This window comes from Salvelinus fontinalis, chromosome 32 (assembly GCF_029448725.1).
Source record: "Salvelinus fontinalis isolate EN_2023a chromosome 32, ASM2944872v1, whole genome shotgun sequence".
In the NCBI taxonomy this organism is placed as follows: Eukaryota; Metazoa; Chordata; class Actinopteri; order Salmoniformes; family Salmonidae; genus Salvelinus; species Salvelinus fontinalis.
In genome coordinates, this window is record NC_074696.1 from 37,898,907 (window position 1) to 37,918,750 (window position 19,844).

Genomic DNA, 19,844 nt, shown 5'->3' on the forward strand with positions numbered 1-19,844 from the left:
TTGTTAATCTAACTGCAGTGTCCAATTTACAGTAGCTATTACAGTGAAATAATACAATGCTATTGTTTGAGGAGAGTGCACAATTTTGAACATGAAAAGTTATTAATAAACAAATTAGGCACATTTGGGCAGTCTTGACAAAAAGAAATTACAGAAATGCAATGGTTAATTGGATCAGTCTAAAACTTTGCACATCTGGTGCCAAAATCTAAATTGCACCTGGGATAGATTAATTCATTATGGCCTTTCTGTTGCATTTCAAAGATGATGGTACAAAGAAAATACACAGAACGATTTTTGTTTTCTTTGCATTATCTTTTACCAGATCTATTGTGTTATATTCTCCTACACTGCTTTCAGATTTCCACAAACTTCAAAGTGTTTCCTTTCAAATGGTACCAAGAATATGCATAGTCTTGCTTCAGGGCCTGAGCTACAGGCAGTTAGATTTGGGTATGTCATTTTAGGCAAAAAATTGGAAAAAGAGGCAGATCCTTAAGCGGTTTTAAGACATGATGAACATAGTGCTGTGTACTGACTGTGCAACACGACAGTGAAGCCTGTAGTGCTGTTTATACCGTGTCAATTTGTAGGGAATTAGATAAGGAAACTGACAGACCAATAAAGTTACATTGCTATACTGACTGATTGTGACCAAAATAACATCTAATATTAGCCAACTTTTGGTAACTCCAATGGTACATCAACGAAAATAAGCCAAGTTAATTTACTTCTGTTGAAACGGGACAAAATAAAGGCTACAAAACATTTCCATACAGACGTCAGATACTGCTACCTGACAGATAGCCAGAGGCTGGAGCTGAACTGGCTGTGGTAGCTAGTTAGTTCATTCACCTCAGACAGAACTTCATTCGAGAGGGGACGAAACATTTGCTAATGTTACATGTCAGTTGCACTACTAGCTCAGCACGTAATAAATATTTTTTTTTATTAAGTCAAACAGCAGTTACCTTGCCAGCTACATCAGTCAAATAAAGAGTAGCCTGTTTCTGCTCTGCTTGCTTTTACAACTCAGAGAAAAAGCATAACACACAGACAATAGCTGCCTCTGTTCGCACGCTCTGTGGTGTCCTTGCGGTCCAAATTCAGCTGGCTTAAACCACCAAACAGCCTACCAGACTGCTCTGAGCCGTCTGCATTGTCCTAAACTAGTGTACAAAACTGAAAGTAAAAGATGCAAAAACTAAATGTAAGAACGGGAAGCAAAGAATTTACACACACAGAACAGATATACCGCTCCTTAGACTTGCTTTCAACGAGAATAACATGTCTATGACACATTTCTATGTGCATTTGGTCGGGGTCCCCAAAAATGTACATATTGCAGCTTCAATATAAAACAGCACCAGTGTTACAATGTACTGTACCTACTCTTCAAATGCTACCACACTAGCCAGCCAGTGCCATTTGTTTGCTAATTTGTAGCGCAAGTTGAACATTCTCCAACGACATTGCGTGATTGGTTACTTTGGCGCGGAATATCGACCAATCAAATAGCGTTTTACTAGGGGTGCGTCATCGACTGTTTTGACAAACATTTTGTAAGCGTCGATTTGCAGTTAGTATCAATACATTTATGTCATTTTATGAAAGGCCGTTTACTTTTGAGTTTATTCGAGGAGCAGACTATCATTTTTAGCCAAGCAACCAAGTCTTCGTGGGAGGAAAATGTATTCTGAAAGAGGGAGTATATAGACGATCAACTTACAGAGGAGCGGCCATTGTACCATAGAAAGCACGCGCAATTGTGTTTCTCAGCTCGATGGGATAGCAACCCACGCCACTTGTCTGGCTTGCAGGTACAGTTAGCCCACTTTGATACAAGAACGCTAACAATGCAGCTACTAATAACACCTGCAAATGTTTTAGGACCATTTAAATATTGTAAATATATCTGCATAAAGAACAATGCTTGACAAGACAAAAACAATATAAATGTATGTCACTTTCATAAATATCTCAAACAAGATCGTGGTAACCATCTGCACAAAATAATATTTGAACATAAATATCTACCTACACTTAGGCCTGCAACTATTTCTTTACACACTCATCTTTCGACAAGTTGTGAGGTTGTATATAGCACGCCAGGGGGCGACATTGCATACGGTTTAAATCATAGACTAAAAAATATATACGCATCAATACTTAACTGAAATCCCGATTCTATATTGAACAGTACCGCTTGGATGGATTTCACAGTTAATTTATTTCTGTGAAGTTTATCAAAGGTTAGGCCACTGATTTTACAAGAGACTTTATGTACAATAGAATGCGGTGAAGTGTTTAGGCCTGTAATAGAGAATGGTTTATTGGTTCATTGTATTTAGTAGATTACTTCTTTATAGCTAGGGGCAGAATTGCCACATACAGTGTATTCGGAAAGTATTCAGACCCCTTGACCTTTTCCACATTTTGTTACGTTAGAGCCTTATTCTAAAATGGATTACATCGTTTTTCTCAATCTACACACAATAGCCCATAATGACAAAGCAAAAATAGGTTTAGAGATGTTTGCAAATGTATAGAAAAAGCCACTAAAATATAACATTTACATAAGTATTCAAACCCTTTACTCAGTGCTTTGTTGAAGCACTATTGGCAGTGATTACAGCCTCGAGTCTTGGTTATGATGCTACAAGCTTGGCACACCTGTATTTAGGGAGTTTCTTCCATTCTTTGCAGATCCTCTCACGCTCTGTCAGGTTGGATGGGGAGTGTCGCTGCACAGCTATTTTCAGGTCTCCAGAGATGTTTGATCGGGTTCAAGTCCAGGCTCTTGCTGGGCCATTCAAGAACAGTCAGAGACCTGTCCCGAAGCCACTCCTGCATTGTCTTGGTTGTGTGGTTAGGGTTGTTATCCTGTTGGAAAGTGAACCCTCACCCCAGTCTGAGCTGCTGAGGGTTCTGGAGCAGGTTTGCATCAAGGATCCCTCTGTACTTTGCTCCGTTCATATTTCCCTCGATCCTGACTAGTTTCCCTGCCACTGGAAAACACCCCCACAGCATGAGGCTGCCACCACCATGCTTCACCGTAGGGATGGTGCCAGGTTTCCTCCAGACGTGACGCTTGGCATTCAGTTCAAAGAGTTCAATCTTGGTTTCATCAGACCAGAGTCTTGTTTCTCATAGTCATAGTCCTTTATGTGCCTTTTGGCAAACTCCAAGCGGGTTGTCATGTGCCTTTTACTGAGGAGTGGCTTCTGTCTGGCCACTCTACCATGGAGTGCTGAAGAGATGGTTGTCCTTTTGGAAGGTTCTCCCATCTCCACAGAGGAACTCTGAGGAACCTCCCTGACCAAGCCCCTTCTCCCCTGATTGCTCAGTTTGGCCGAGCGGCCAGCTCTAGGAAGAGTCTTGGTGGTTACAAACTTCTTCCATTTAAGAATGATGGAGGCCACTGTGTTCTTGGGGACCTTCAATGCTACAGAATTGTTTTGGTACCCTTCCCCAGATCTGTGACTCGACACAATCCTGTCTCCGAGCTCTATGGACAATTCCTTCATCCTCATGGCTTGATCTTTGCTCTGAAATGAAAATATATAGGTAGTTGTGTGCCTTTCCAAATCATGTCCAATCAATTGATTTTACCACAGGTGAACTCCAATCAAGTTGTAGAAACATCTCAAGGATGATCAATGGAAACAGGATGCACCTGAGCTCAATTTCTAGTCTCATAGCAAATTTCAAAAATTTTTTTTTCGATTTGTCATTATGGGGTATTGTGTGTAGATTGATGAGGACATGTTTACATATTTTAAAAAAAATCAATTTTAGGCTGTACCGTAACAAAATGTAGAAAAAGGGCAAGGGTCTGAATACTTTCTGAATGCACTTGTAGGCCTACAGACAAACATAAGAAAACGTTGGAGGATCAAGGCTTGAATACGCCTATAGGCCTCGGTCAGAACATGGTCTGTAATGTTCTAACAGGCGTTTGCCTTTGTCATGCACACAGTAACACCATTCAAGAAGGCCCTAGAGGCTAGTTCTTTTTCAATGACTTTCGGATCCCTACAGTCCTGCAGGCCAGTTCAGTGTTTTTCCACTTAGTATGTAAAGATGTGTTGCCTGGTTATTACCTGTGCACGTGATTAACTGCCAATGTTTTCCTTTAAAAAAAATGTAATCATTTAAAGATCTAACCTCAAGTACAGTGTTAGAGAGGCAAGCTCGAGTGCCAAAGCTTTTAAAGGATTTAAAATAAAATGGTTTAGTCTCCTTGGAAATTCCTCGCCGTTTGCACATTATACGCTGTTAAGCCTGGGGGCTTCATTGCACAGTCCATCAGTATTTGCTTTGCACTGAAGGCTGCTGTCAGCAATGGTGCCAACTGTTTGGCATTCTATAACTATCAGCACAGCAGTGGTGGCCCAACAGTCTACAATATTTCAGTTTCTCTGTAGTTTTATATAACCTTCTACAAACACATTTTTGCAAAGATGCAAAATAAAATGGCTTATATTCACCAAAACCCACCGCCTCAGTTTACAAACAAGTGCATGGGCAGCACTTTTGACTGGAAATTGAAGATTAATACAGTGAGTAATGACTATTCACTGACTAAATAGATGAAACATTGTTGACAGACATGCTTTACTCTCACACTGCCACACCATATTATAATTCACCCAAAGGTAATCAGATATTTGATTGAGTCTTTTAGATGTTTAGAAGTCCACATCGTTAGAAGGGTGAAACCCCCTGGGATCAACACAGAGCTCCGAGGTTAAGGTGCCGTTGTCGGGATCGGCAGAGTCAAAGAGTTTTGAATTGGCAAACACATCTAAGATCTCCCCATATCTCAGAGTTGTGTTGGGTATTGCGCTCTCCTGTTACATCATGTCAACTCAGGAAATTACCCCTGTTCCACGCGTTTAAAAACATATTTAGCTCCAAGCGCCTATCGAGGTCAAAATCAAATTGCGATTGTTATTAACGGGCACCAGGCGCGGACAGACACTCGGTTGCGTGCGACAATCCAAGGGAAACCAAATGGTGCAGCATGTGTCTGTGTAATCTGCTCTGTTGCGAGGGTCATAGTGTGTGTGTGGTGTGTGTGCGTGTGCGTATACATAGAGGCTGAGGCAGAAAGGGTCCCTAGCCAAACAGTTGGTGAACAGCCATCTGTTTTACCCTCAGAAAGCTCACACACAGTCCAATGAAAGAGCGGGAGGAAGAGGAGGAGGAGAGAGAGACAATAGATAGAGAAATTCACACTGACTGTTTCACACCCATCGAACCCCCCCAGGGAACAGCTAATGTGCAGCCATATGTCAGCCGACCTGCATTATCCATCACTAAGCGTTCAATGTGATAGGGACGGCTGACAGCTGTATGTGAGCCATTGCAACTGTGTGTGTGTGTGTGTGTGTGTCTCTGTCTTGGTGTGTGTGTGATTTTAATTTGTGTTGTAGTCTTGTTGAGTATTTTTGTGTTTGCTTAAATCATGGGTTCATTGGGTTGCAATCGTGTGTGTGTGTGTGTGTGTGTGCACTTTTTCTGTATTTCTTTGTGTATAATGTGTGCATTCCTCTCAGCTGTAGGTATGGACTCCTCCCTCTACTTGTGCTCTACCTGCTACCAGATATTCAACTCTCTGGAGGTGGTGATCTCTCATCAGCTCACCTGCCAACCTGTCAACACAGAGGAGACGGTCCCTGCAGCGCCACCTACAGCACAGACCGAGGTACTGCAGCATTGGGCGAAGTCGCTAGATGGCCATGTTTGAAAGGACCAAAATGGCAATATTGACAAACTTTCTGATCGAGATGATGAACATGAGCTATTTGTTCTTTATGTTGGATTAGGAGTAAGGATAAGTTAGGGTTAAAGTCATGGAAAGTAGTCCAAATAGTTTTATGGTTAGAAAGTCTAACTTTGTCCTTTTCTAGCCTGGGCAGATAGTGATGACTAAGAAATCTTTACTAGGAAAAAGGTTTATCAACCACTTTTGAACCTCCAGACAGTCCTTGTGGGCTGCAGGTTGTCTGCCTCTATTCGTCATAGCCTCCTTTCATCCGATTGGAGACCTTGGATGCGTCCCAAATGAGAGACTATTCCCTATATTGAGCACTATTTAGACCCTCTGGGCCCCAGGGTGCAATTTGAGACATGTCAAACCAATCACATAAGTGTCAGGGAGGTAGAAACGTGAAAAGTAGACCCGGTGGCCCTTGAGGACCTTGGTGCCTGACACTCCCTGAGCTAATGCATTATGTTGCTATGAAAATTAGTCCCTAGCTACCTATTATCCTTACCAACAAACGAATCAGCTTGCAACAGGTTTGCACTCATGACAAGCATTCAGATGCCACCATAGCATCGAAAAATGAATTAAGTGATCAAAAATAACTATTGTTTTTGTATACCTCTTTCTTTTTATCTGTTTTTCAAGTATTTCCTTAATTTCTCTGTGTGTGTGGTGATGTCCTAGAGCTCCAGAGTGGTGCTTCAGTCTCAGAATGGACCATCCCAGCACCAAGAGAGAAACCAAAAGAGAACCTTCATGACGAACCCAAACCTGCCCTACCTGCACTCCCTCATAGAGAAGAGAGCGACTGGAAGTCCGACTGGTTCCAACAGCCCTCAGAACCAGACCCAAACGCAAAACCTGACTAGCCCGGCCCTGCTCATCCACTATCAGTGTAGGGAATGTGAGGCGTTGTTTGAGTCCCTGGAGCTGTGGCAGAAGCACAGCAAGATGGGTGACTGTTCTGCAACCACTGGGTCAGAACCAAAGGACCAGGAAATGGACACAGAGTGTCTGCCTGCTGCCTGTAGTTCCAATCCAACTGCTTCCTCCTCGAGCCAGACCTCCTTCTGTGCGGCCTGTGGCTCGGGCTTCAGCACCGAGTCGGCGCTAAAGCTGCACCGTGTGGCCATCCACGGCTTGCCGGGGGCGCTACATCACTGTGACGTGTGTGGAGAGAGCTTTATGAACACTACCAAGTACCTCTACCACCGCAGGCAGCATCGAGACAGAAGGGAAAAGGACTCGGAGGGCTCCACACCCCGGGTGGAGGGCATTTTACCTAAGCCTCTGTTCCAGTGGAAAAGCAACAGTGGTAGGTACTAGGTAGGCTTACTAAAGGAACATGGAAGACTGGGATGTGTTCAGTAGTGTACAATGTAGCAAAACATTTTGAAAAGGAGAATGCTCATCTGTTTTTTCATTGGGTAATATCCAGGGGCACCTCTTCCGTTTTCAAAACGTTTTCTCACATTTTGTGCCTACTTTAGTGTTCGTTATTGACTTCCGTAATTCTTTCAGCTGTGGTGAATGGCGGAGAAGAGACCCCGACCCATCCACCCCTCACTACCACCACCCTCCCTGACCCTTCCACCACCCTACTGGCCCTGGAAACAACACCCGGGGACCACTTCGGACCGTGTCCCCACTGCGGGCGTTTCTTCAAGAGCTGCAGCCGCATGCGCACCCACATCCAGGCCCACTCAGGCCTCAAGCCGTTTAAGTGTGACCTCTGCCCCAAGACGTTCGCCTACAACAGATGCGTGGCACGCCACCGTATCACCCACAGCGCCCGCAAGCCTTACACCTGCCTGCGCTGCGGCAAGAGCTACACACTGTTGGGCTCGCTCCAGACCCACCACCTACTACACGAACGCCAGGATGCCTTAAACAAAGATGGTGTTGTGGTCAAGGAGGAGGTTTGCGGTGTGGTCAATGATGCAGAGTCAAAGAACTCAAAGTACCCAACGTTTTTTCGATACAAATGCCCCGATTGTCCACGCTGCTTCCGAATGTCATCTCAAGTGCCGGTTCACAGGTATGTCTGGCCAGCAATTCAATTCAGTTTGGCCTGAATTCAATTCAACTTTATTTATCGCCTTAGGGGCAATTATGCCTCTCTCTATGCCTGCTTAGATGTGGCCTCTTAGTTGAGGTGTTTAATAAAACACTGGTAATTACATTGTGTAACAGCACAATACTAAGTTGATTACCGATTGCTCTTCATTCAGACCAGTACAATACTTTGGGGCAATTGAGAAGGCGTTATCATGGGAAGCACAAGAGCATAATTAAATGCAACCTGCTCATTGCTCATACAATACAATTGAACATATGAAGGCAAGGCCTGCGTTCGTACATACAGAACCATCAGCCTGTACATTTGACAACTTTCTGTATTAATTAATGTGCACAGAGATACAAAGAAGTTTATACCAATAAAAACAAATCAAATGTTCATTGTTACATGCCACGGAATACACCAGGTGTGGACTTTACCGTGAAATGCTTACTTACGAGCCCTTTCCCAACTTAAGGTAGAAAAAGTAGCTAATTTTAAAAAGTTAATAGTAACAATAAAATAACGAGGCTACATACAAGGAGTAGTTGAGGTAATATGTAGGTAGGGGTTAAAGTGACTAGGTAATAAACAAGAGTAGCAGCAGCATGTGTGAAGATTGTGTGTGGCATCAATATGTGTGTGTGTGTCTTATGTCTTGGGGGTGGAAGCTGTTCAGAAGCCTTTTGGTCTCAGACCTGGTGCTCCAGTAGCGCTTGCCGTGTGGTAGCAGAGAGAATAGTCTATGATTTGGGTGACTGGAGTTTTTGACCATTTGAAGCGGGAAAGTGTTCAGTCAATGATGGAATTATAATAGGCATATTCGTATTATTAATAGACGGATGCTTCAATAGTTACTCAACAATAGTTCCCGACCATCATGGACATAACAAATTCCAGTATAATAACACAAGTAAAAGGAATCGATTAATAAGTCGCTTGTGGTCAATCGTATTTCGTTAGTGATGGGTATACTCCATTGTAATTTTTTATTATTCTTGCCCGAGGATATGTATTGACAGTGTAATCACGTTGAGAGATCTGTCTGGTGGACCCACCGTTATGTGGCTACGCGAGACTCCCCCCACACACACACACGGACCTGCCATTATGTGACTAGCCCATTAGCAACATGGCTGAAGGCCGGAGTTCTCGTGCTCTTCACCACCCATCATAGACACCAGTATTCATTATGGCACACTGTAGCAAAATGTTTTTCATCGGAAAACTAAAAAAGTCTTAGTTCATATTAGACTACTTACTCCATGTAGTCCCTCCCTGTTTCAGCCTGTTTTCTTCCATTTGGTGCCTAATGAACACAATCCAGCACAGTGCCAACCAACCTGCTCTCACTCACAATTTACTGTTTGCGGGGGTGGAAGTAATGACACTGCGCCACGACTCATTAACTTTCATTCAGACGATTTCTGATTGCATAAACCACTAGGACAGTTTACCACACACACACAGACCACAACCCAGCTTTTATTATATGCGAGAGGGAATGTGATAAACACGGGGTCAGAAGTTTTATACGTGTCATGTCTATTGCAGAAGGGTTGTGTTGCTCAACGGTCATGACTTGTGCCGCAAAGCTTTAAACAATCTACAATATATTAGCACCACTCTGTTTGAATACACATAAGGCTGTCCTATGTTGAATTTGTATTAGGTTGTGTAGATGTTGTCTTATTGTGAATTGCATATAGGACCATGATTAGGGCCAGAAGTCTTTCCTGGACTGGTCACGTGGTAAGGAAATGGTCTGGTCACATGGTAAGGAAGGAAACCTGGCCTTATATGGTGAATGTTGGAAATAAGGGCTTTTCGCTTGAAATGTTATCTCTATATTTTCAGAAAAACATATCTAATTGTCTCTTTTTCCCTCTCTTTTCCCCTGAAATGGCCGTCAGATACTCTCACACAGGGAAGTATCCGTTCACCTGCTCCATCTGTGGAGAACACTTCTTCCACAAGAGCAGGCTGAAGCGCCATGCTCTCACACACGATGGTCAGAGTAATACTAATAGTATGTGCATGCGTTCGTGTGTGGATTTCTTTACCAGTCTGTGCCCTCAAATCTTTCATCTTTTATATGCATGGTTTAGATGGCCCTACGTGATGTCATTCTGTGGGTTTCTCTGTGTGTGTTTGAGTGTGTGGGTGGCTCTTCAAGCACCTGCGTGCCTGTATTACTACACTTGGCCGTCTGCCTGTTGCTTTGCATATGCACGCGTGTCTTCGCCAGTCTCTGTGCCATATGCTCTTCCTTACATCAAGTCTGCCCTCTGCTGCCTCGGCTAAGCGATGGATCGCGCCCGTACTCTGCGGTTGAGTGCGCCAGCGTAATATCGTTTAAATGACATTTAATAAAGTCAGCGAGCTTTCATATCCATATGAACCACTAACCGCTAACTAAACGTATAAGAGAAAAGACTTGGCGGAGAGGGAAATCCCCCGCTATCCCACAATGCCATACAACAACTGCCAGCCCTGCCGCCCCTGTCAGAACACATGATCTATTTTAATACGCTGCGTTGTGCGTTTCACAGGCCATTACCTGCTGATTTATGTTGTTGCTTTTGTTCTTTTGTTATCATTATTAAATCCCGCTGGCTCGGGGCCAGTTACCGAGGTCGTCAAGGGCAATGTTGCAACACAACTTACAAGGCCTCGCGCAGTCATATCAGTCTTGTGAATACTCCCCCTTTCACTTTGACTAATGAATTTCCCCCGCCACTTTATTTACCCCTTAATAATGTTAGTCTATCTGTTAGAAGTTGTTGCCTACAAAAGATGGAAGATGTTCTACACTACCATTCAAAAGTTTGGGGTCACTTAGAAATGTCCTTGTTTTTGAAAGAAAGCACATTTGTTGTCCATTTGAAATAACATCAAATTGAACATTTAACAATGTCTACACTGTATTTCTGATATCATCAAACGTCACTCCTGTGTTCCAATGGCACGATGTGTTAGATAATCCAAGTTTATCATTTTAAAAGGCTAATTGATCATTAGAAAACCCTTTTGCAATTATGTTAGCAGAACTGAAAACGGTTGTTCTGATTTAAAGAAGCAATACAACTGGCCTTCTTTAGAATAGTTGAATATCTAGAGCGTCAGCATTTGTGGTTTCGATTACAGGCTGAACAAATGTCTCACAAGTCCTCAACTGGCAGCTTCATTAAATTGTACCCCCTAAACACCAGTCTCAACGTCAACAGTGAAGAGGCGACTCCGTGATGCTGGCCTTCTAGGCAGAGTTCCTCTGTCCAGTGTCTGTGTTCTTTTGCCCGTCTTAATCTTTTTATTGGCCAGTCTGAGATATGGCTTTTTTTTTTGCAATTCTGTCTAGAAGGCCAGCATCCCGGAGTCGCCTCTTCACTGTTGACGTTGAGACTATTGTTTTTCAGGTACTATTTAATGAAGCTGCCAGTTGAGGACTTGTGAGGCATCTGTTTCTCAAACTAGACACTGTAATGTACTTGTCCTCTTGCTCAGTTGTGCACCGGGGCCTCCCACTCCTCTTTCTTTTCTGGTTAGGGCTAGTTTGCGTTATTCTGTGAAGGGAGTAGTGCACCGCTTGTACGAGGTTTTGAGCCTTTAATCGAACCCACAAATGCTGACGCTCCAGATACTCAACTAGTCTAAAGAAGGCCAGTTTTATTGCTTCTTTAATCAGAACAACAGTTTTCAGCTCTGCTAACATAATTGCAAAAGGGTTTTCTAATGATCAATTAGCCTTTTTAAAATTATAAACTTGGATTAGCTAGCCCAACATGCCATTGGAACACAGGAGTGATGGTTGCTGATAATGGGCCTCTGTACGCCTATATAGATATTCCATAAAAAAATCTGCCGTTTCCAGCTACAATAGTCATTTATAACATTAACAATGTCTACACTGTATTTCTGATCAATTTGATGTTATTTTAATGGTCAAAAAGAGGCCAGCATCCCGGAGTCGCCTCTTCACTGTTGACGTTGAGACTATTGTTTTTCAGGTACTATTTAATGAAGCTGCCAGTTGAGGACTTGTGAGGCATCTGTTTCTCAAACTAGACACTGTAATGTACTTGTCCTCTTGCTCAGTTGTGCACCGGGGCCTCCCACTCCTCTTTCTTTTCTGGTTAGGGCTAGTTTGCGTTATTCTGTGAAGGGAGTAGTGCACCGCTTGTACGAGGTTTTGAGCCTTTAATCGAACCCACAAATGCTGACGCTCCAGATACTCAACTAGTCTAAAGAAGGCCAGTTTTATTGCTTCTTTAATCAGAACAACAGTTTTCAGCTCTGCTAACATAATTGCAAAAGGGTTTTCTAATGATCAATTAGCCTTTTTAAAATTATAAACTTGGATTAGCTAGCCCAACATGCCATTGGAACACAGGAGTGATGGTTGCTGATAATGGGCCTCTGTACGCCTATATAGATATTCCATAAAAAAATCTGCCGTTTCCAGCTACAATAGTCATTTATAACATTAACAATGTCTACACTGTATTTCTGATCAATTTGATGTTATTTTAATGGTCAAAAAAATAGTTTATCTTTCAAAAACAAGGACATTTCTAAGTGACCCCAAACTTTTGAACGGTAGTGTATTTCAACTGAAGTATTTTCGTTTGGTTAAATTAGGACTTTGGTAATTTTCCTTGTTATCGTATGGTTCTTTTGATATTCTCACTGATATTATCAACCATGTAAAGTTCTACGTTTCTAAACTGGTTTCTAACCCTCTGCTTTTATGTATATGCTCACTTAACATGGCTGCTCCTGTGCCATGTAATCAGACTTTCTTCTCTGTACAGGAGTGGTGGACATAGGCCTGGTTAAGGGAACAGACCAGGGTAGAGGCCGTGGCCAAGGCGGAAGGCGGGACAAGACCACAGGGCTTCTGGACTGTGAGTTCTGCCGCCATCGCTGTGTCACCAAGGAAGGCCTGGACCTCCACAGATTGTCCCACGCCGGACAGACCCCCTTACGCTGCCCGATGACCCCCTGCAGACGGCGCTATGCAACGGCCGCCTCCCTGGAAGAGCACCTCCTTACCCACTGCCCGGCGCCCGGGGACACGGTGGCCGCCGCCGACCTCCCCAAGCCCCGTCCCTTCCACTGCCATCACTGTGGGAAGTACTTCACCACCGGCTCATCACTCAGCGTCCACCTTAGAGTCCACACGGGGGAGAAGCCCTTTCAGGTCAGAGGTGAAAGACGTCAATGCAGGGTTAGGGTTGCAAAATTTCAAAACTTTCCACAAATTCCCTGCTTTTTCAGATTTCCAAGTTAGAGGGTTCCCTCGCAGCTCATTCCCTGTGATTCCAGAAATCCTCTCTGAAAAACAAAGGAATGTGGGACACAGTTTCATGATTTTTGCAGCCCTACATAGACCAAAGGTTGTATTAGGGCAACCCTGTGTTAATTGTTACTCCAACTTGTCAACAGAAATAACAGTTCTAGATAACCAAATTGTCCGGCTTTAGTCCCCTTCAACAGGTTGTTGTATAGAGGGTTTTCAGTTGCGTCACAAATCACCTAGCAACCACACCAGGCGCCATGTTGGAAGACCAGAGTCAGTCTGGTGGAAACCAGACCATCACAGTAACTGTAGGAATGAACCATATACAGTGCATTCAAAAAGTATTCAGACCCCTTGACCTTTTCCGCTTTGTTACGTTACAGCCTCATTCTAAAATGGATTAAATATACTTTTTTTCTCATCAATCTACACACAATACCCCAGAATGACAAAGCAAACAGGTTTTTATAAATTTTAGCAAATTTTTCCAACAACGGATACCTTATTTACAAAAGTTTAGAGGTTTAGAAAGGCACACACCTGTCTATATTAGGTCCCACAGTTGACAGTGCATGTCAGAGCAAAAGCCTAGCCATGAGGTCGAAGGAATTGTCCGTAGAGCTCCGAGACAGTATTGTGCCGAGGCACAGATCTGGGGAAGAGTACCAAAAGTTGCGTTGAAGGTCCCCAAGAACACAGTGGCCTCCATCGTTCTTAAATGGAAGAAGTTTGGAACCACAAAGGCTCTTCTTAGAGCTGGTCAAACTGAGCAATCGGGGGAGAAGGGCTTTGGTCAAGGAGGTGACCAAGAACCCGATGGTCACTCTGACAGAGCTCCAGAGTTACTCTGTGGAGATGGGAGAACCTTCCAGAAAGACAACCATCTCTGCAGCACTCCACCAATCAGGCCTTTATGGTAGAGTGGCCAAACGGAAGCCCTAACAATGGGAGTTGTTGTCCACAAAGTGGCATGGTCGGCTTTCAAGCTCCCACCTATCCTTTCTTTTTGGATTGGTGGATACATCAAATTATTGTAATCCTTTTCTGAATATTCGATGCGCCTGTATTCAATGGAGAGCGATGCTATGCTACTAGCCTCTTATCATGAATATGCATAGCCATCTCAAGATCTAAAGTGTTTTTACTCAAAGTTGCCGGGATGTCACATCTCCTACTTAGATCAGTACACTCGTACAACTTAAGCATGACAAAAACTTATATTAGATGAAATAAACCTTACATTTTTTGTTGTTGACCAAATTTGACACTCATTGACCTCCATACAAAAACTCCTTGCTTGGTAGTCAAAACAACGAAGAAAGCCAACTGCTGGAGGGAAACAGATTTTCTGCCAAGTTTGGCCTCTCTCTACCTCTTCCTCTCTGTGGAAGTCCTCCAAACGTCCACATGGCTGGCTGCGTATTGCTACCACCGGAAACAGGAAGATTGCCCATTTATTCGGTTTTTTTGTAAGGACCCAGAAAACTAAGTGAACATTTTTCTTTGACTATGTCATGTTAGCAAGCTTACTACAGGAACTAATGTGCAGGCTAACTCAAATGAGCTGCTAACGTAATGACAGCTACTTTACATACTGTATAGCTAGCTAAGTGAATAAAATGTTACCAGCTAGCTAACTTCACATTAGATAGTTAGCTACCATGATGTATTTATCATTGTAAAATAAAACACAAAATCCATGCATTCATAGCCAGGTAGCTAGCAAACAGTCATGGAAGAGGGTGAAAGGATTCATGTTAGCAGCTCCAGCTGTCAGAGAAGGGAAGAGAGTAGGTTGGATAGGGCAGGTATCTTTTGTGGGAGGACATTGTGAAAATATTCTCCAGTTCCAGTACCTAGCGAGAGAAACTGAGGATAGAGATATTGCATAATATTCAGTGCTGTCTAATTTGAGTATAATGAAGCCTGTTTACGTCTTTGGTCCTCAGATACAGAGAGCTGTGGAACTCTGCAGATGAGGTCTCAGTGAATGTCCCGAGAGAATAAGGGTACATCCTTGTATACCATGGGTTATACGTGTACCTAATGTTAGCAAATGTTGTAAACAAAACAACAACAAAAATTAAGTCACACACAATGTATAAACCTATTACAACTTGAGCAGGTCAACCCTGCTGGGTGTGCAGGCTTCCAGCACTAACACACCTGATTCACCTTATCAAACCTAATTAGTTGATAACTAACGTGTGCTATTGCTGGGCTGGAATAGAAGTCTGCTCAGCAAGTAGAACAGTGATCAGTGGAGCGAGGTTGGCCGTCACTGGTGTCACTTTTTTTTTTCACCTGAAATTATGCTTTAGTAATAATAGCCTATGTCTTGACGGTTAGACATCTTATGAGTTAGCTTACTTGTACTCTTTGAAATTATATGAAATAAAGTGTTGGTTCTTTGACGTGAAGTGTTTTAATTGTTAACTATTATAGTAGAGATAGTTCAAATCATGACGTCAGTGATCTTCAGGGCGGAAAGTCAGCGCTCTAGAAAAATGGCTGAGTTTCCAACTTGGCATTCCGAGTTGGATGACCGTTCAAAACATTGTCTGAGATTTTGTACAATTTGTGTCTCCCCTTTTCGCCGGCCTAGATTAGATGGTTGCATTCAATACAAGGTTGTTTTATTGATCTGTTTGTCAGTCTCAGCAAGGAAGGCTACCCCGTGATTTGCCGTATTAAAAAAGATTGCTTATGTCTCCAGTCATATAAAGTGTAGTAGAATTGCATGAAATGTGTTTATCGGAAGCCAAATATTTCCTGTGCAAAGAAAAAAAAGTATCTGATATAGCCTTAAAGGCCTATTCCACTATGCGCTCAGCTATGCACAGTGATTTAGATTTGGATAGTCAATTTATTAGGCTATTAATATAACTCAATCTACTCACCACATTAGGAATAGTAGGTTTTCATTAGTCTGCAAATGCGATGATAGATGCATGCAGTGTTTTATTATAAAGGTGCATTTTTGTAGTGAAAAATTGCTTCCTCAAATTGAAACTCACGCACTGCCTATAAGAGATGCATGCTAATAGCTAGACTACAAGCTATTTAGCTAGCTAGCTAATGTTGGCTAACTTAGAATTGTTGTCAACGCCTGGTTAGCGTAACAGCTAAACTAAACTCGAAATTCATCAGACTTACCAGTGATGAAATGAGCGGAGCAAACCCTGTACTGACAGCTGTCTGGGTTCAGGTCTTTATGGGCAAAAAGGTTTCTTCGCTTTTCTGACAGTTCTTGAGTCAAGTCAAACTTTATTTGTCACATGCGCCGAATACAGCAAGTGTAGACCTTACCGTGAAATGCTTACTTCCATTATATAGGCCCCTTAATTGCAGGAAGCTTGGCCTCAGTGATGTACTGGGCCATACGCACTACCCTCTGTAGCGCCTTACGGTCAGTCATATCTCCTTTTGGTGTTTCATGATTGCGAGTAATCTGGAAAAACATGATTTCCTGCCTTAGAGCAGCAAATTACTGCACAAAAATTGACTGTGGTGATGAATCAACTAGTTTTTAGGCACTGTTATGACGTTTGGGGTTGTCGTCGCCAACCTGTCGTCGGCAACCAGCTGTTGTCATCGGGAAGAATTGATATGGTGGTCTTCCAACATGGCTGATAGGAGGCGTTGTACAGTGGCTTGCGAAAGTATTCACCCCCTTGGCATTTTTCCTATTTTGTTGCCTTACAACCTGGAATTAAAATGTATTTTTGGGGGGGTTTGTATCATTTGATTTACACAACATGCCTACCATTTTGAAGATGCAAAATATGTTTTATTGTGAAACAAACAAGAAATAAGACAAAATAACAGAACTTTAGCGTACATAACTATTCACCCCCAAAGTCAATACTTTGTAGAGCCACCATTTGCAGCAATTAGAGCTGCAAGTCTCTTGGGGTATGTCTCTATAAGCTTGGCATATCTAGCCACTGGGATTTTTGCGCATTCTTCAAGGCGAAACTGCTCCAGCTCAAGTTGGATGGGTTCTGCTGGTGCACAGCAATCTTTAAGTCATACCAATTGGATTGAGGTTTGGGCTTTGACTAGGCCATTCCAAGAAATGTAAATGTTTCCCCTTAAACCACTCGAGTATTGCTTTAGCAGTATGCTTAGGGTCATTGTCCTGCTGGAAGGTGAACCTCTGTCCCAGTCTCAAATCTGAAGACTGAAACAGGTTTCCCTCATTTTCCCTATATTTAGCACCATCCATCATTCCTTCAATTCTGACCAGTTTCCCAGTCCCTGCCAATAAAAAAAATACCCACAGCATGATGCTGCCACCACCATGCTTTACTGTGTGGCTGGTATTCTCGGGGTGATGAGAGGTGTTGGGTTTGTGCCAGACATAGCATTTTCCTTGATGTCCAAAAAGCTACATTTTAGTCTCTTCTGACCAGAGTACCTTCTTCCATATGTCTGGGGAGTCTCCCACATGCCTTTTGGCAAACACCAAACGTGTTTGCCTATTTCTTTCTTTAAGCAATGGCTTTTTTCTGGCCACTCTTCCGTAAAGCCCAGCTCTGGAGTGTACGGCTTAAAGTGGTCCTATGGACAGATACTCCAATCTCCGCTGTGGAGCTTTGCAGCTCCTTCATGTTTATCTTTGGTCTCTTTGTTGCCCCTCTGATTAATGCCCTCCTCCCTGGTCCGTGAGTTTTGGTGGGCGGCCCTCTCTTGGCAGATTTGTTGTGGTGCAATATTCTTTCCATTTTTTAATAATGGATTTAATGGTGCTCCATGGGATGTTCAAAGTTTAAGATATTTTTTTATAACCCAAGTCTGATCTGTACTTCTCCACAACTTTGTCCCTGACCTGTTTGCGAAGCTCCTTGGCCTTCATGGTGCCGCTTGCTTGGTGGTGTTGCAGACTCTGGAGCCTTTCAGAACAGGTGTGTGTATATATACTGAGATCATGTGACACTTATATTGCACACAGGTGGACTTTATTTAACTAATTATGTGACATCTGAAGGTAATTGGTTGCACCAAATCTTATTTAGGGGCTTCATAGCAAAGAGGGTGAATACATATGCATGCACCACTTTTCCTTTTTGTAATAATAAATTAAATAAAATTGGGAACAAGTTATTTTTGTCATTTCACTAAATCAATTTGGACAATTTTGTGTATGTCCATAACATGAACCCCCCCCCCCCCCCCCCCCCCCAAAATCTATTTAAATGACAGGTTCTAATGCACCAAAATAGGAAAAACACCAAGGGGATGAATACTTTTGCCAGGCACTGTACGTCACCTAGCAACCGTCTATTGGGTAACATTCCAGGCTCAGGGTGTTGAGTAAAAGCTCTTAGCAGCTCATTAGACCCCTATTAATCTTTGAGCACTCTGGGCCAGTATCTAAAGGCCATTTTAAGGTAGCTAAAGCCTTTTCAAAGTATTTTCACTTAAAATCTGTTTCCCCCTACCTGATAATGTTTTCGGGTGCTCACATTAGCAATAACTGTCTATCTGTATCTTTCCCTCCCTCTCTCCTACTCCAACCTTGCCTCCCTCTTCCTGCCCTACCCTCCTCCTTTTCCTCTCCGCAGTGCTCCCAATGTTGGAAGAGTTTCCGACAGATCCCTCACCTGCGCGACCACGAGCGCCTGCACAGCGGCGAGCGTCCCTTCGTCTGCGGTGTCTGTGGCAAGAGCTTCGTCCTGGCCGCCCGCCTCACTGAGCACGCCCGCACTCACAGTGGCGAGAAACCATTCTCCTGCCCTGTGTGCCACCGGGCCTTCCGCTCCCTCTCCAACCTGGGAAAGCACCGCAAGACCCACCGCTGCTGCCCCCCCACACAGCCACAAGAGGGCATCAGCGAGCAGATCGCTGTCCTAGGGGTCAAAATTCAGGGGAATATGGACAATATGGAGGGTCAGGCGGCCGTGCGTACGATCTTACTTGTTCAGCCCCAAGTGGTCTCTCAGGGAGGATCTTCTTCCATATCTGCTCCCCTCATCCTCCTGCACCCCTCAGTTGCTGTGGGCAACGGGCAGGCCGGGGCTGTGGGGGGCACCATTATGCGGCATGCCATCGAGGTCATCGTGGAGCAGGCTGGTGAGCAGCGGGTGAAAAGTTGATGTAACTTCACTGGTGAGACATTTCACAAGAGGCTGCCAAGGTCACCTGGATGAAAATCATTTCTGAGAAGAACTGTCACAATCTAAAAGGAGGATAAGAAGTGGGTGGAGAGCAGGGAGTGAGGGGAACGGAGTGAAGTGGGACGTGAATAAATAAAATGTGAAGGAATGGTGCGGTGTTAGGATTACGAGGATCAGTTTTCAATTTAAGTACAGATGTATAGAATGGTTTGAAGTAAGTTACTTCTAATAGAATGTTTTTGAGCCTGTGTTCAATCTCAATTTGACACAGAGTGCCTTCACAATCTGTTGTATTTCTTTGAATAAAATGCTCTCTTTCCATTTAATTTGCATCCTTTTGCAGATAGACAGCATGGGGGTTCTCTCAAACGATTCAATGGGTTTTATTGGCAAGACAATAAATGTAAGCCCTTCACTAAAGTACTTGCTTGACAAAATATTTGTTTCTAAATAGTTTTACTCACTATGTTACTAGTCAACAATGACCTGTTCTCCCTTGCTCAGAGTGAGAAGTAAGAACAAGGTGAACTGAAGGATCTGTGAATTACAATACCCACTTACGAAAAGGGTCCCCAAAGCTAGGTAAACTAGGCT

The 19,844-nt window shown here is 43.3% G+C and overlaps 1 protein-coding gene across 4 annotated transcripts; it reads left to right on the top strand.

Annotated features, from left to right (window-relative positions):
- Positions 1-1,534: 1,534 nt before the first annotated feature.
- On the top strand, positions 1,535-19,571 carry LOC129831260 (zinc finger protein 572-like). 4 transcript variants are annotated; one of them, XM_055894468.1, is made up of 7 exons: positions 1,535-1,820; positions 5,562-5,710; positions 6,458-7,088; positions 7,295-7,811; positions 9,746-9,861; positions 12,644-13,032; positions 18,699-19,571. In XM_055894468.1, exons 2-7 carry the CDS (start codon positions 5,570-5,572, stop codon positions 19,227-19,229), a joined length of 2,325 nt encoding a protein of 774 aa, XP_055750443.1. In that variant the 5' UTR covers positions 1,535-1,820; positions 5,562-5,569; the 3' UTR covers positions 19,230-19,571. The 4 variants fall into 4 exon arrangements, with proteins under 4 accessions (XP_055750443.1, XP_055750445.1, XP_055750444.1 ...); XM_055894470.1 differs by having other exon boundaries at positions 9,746-9,843; XM_055894469.1 differs by having other exon boundaries at positions 5,568-5,710.
- Positions 19,572-19,844: the final 273 nt, after the last annotated feature.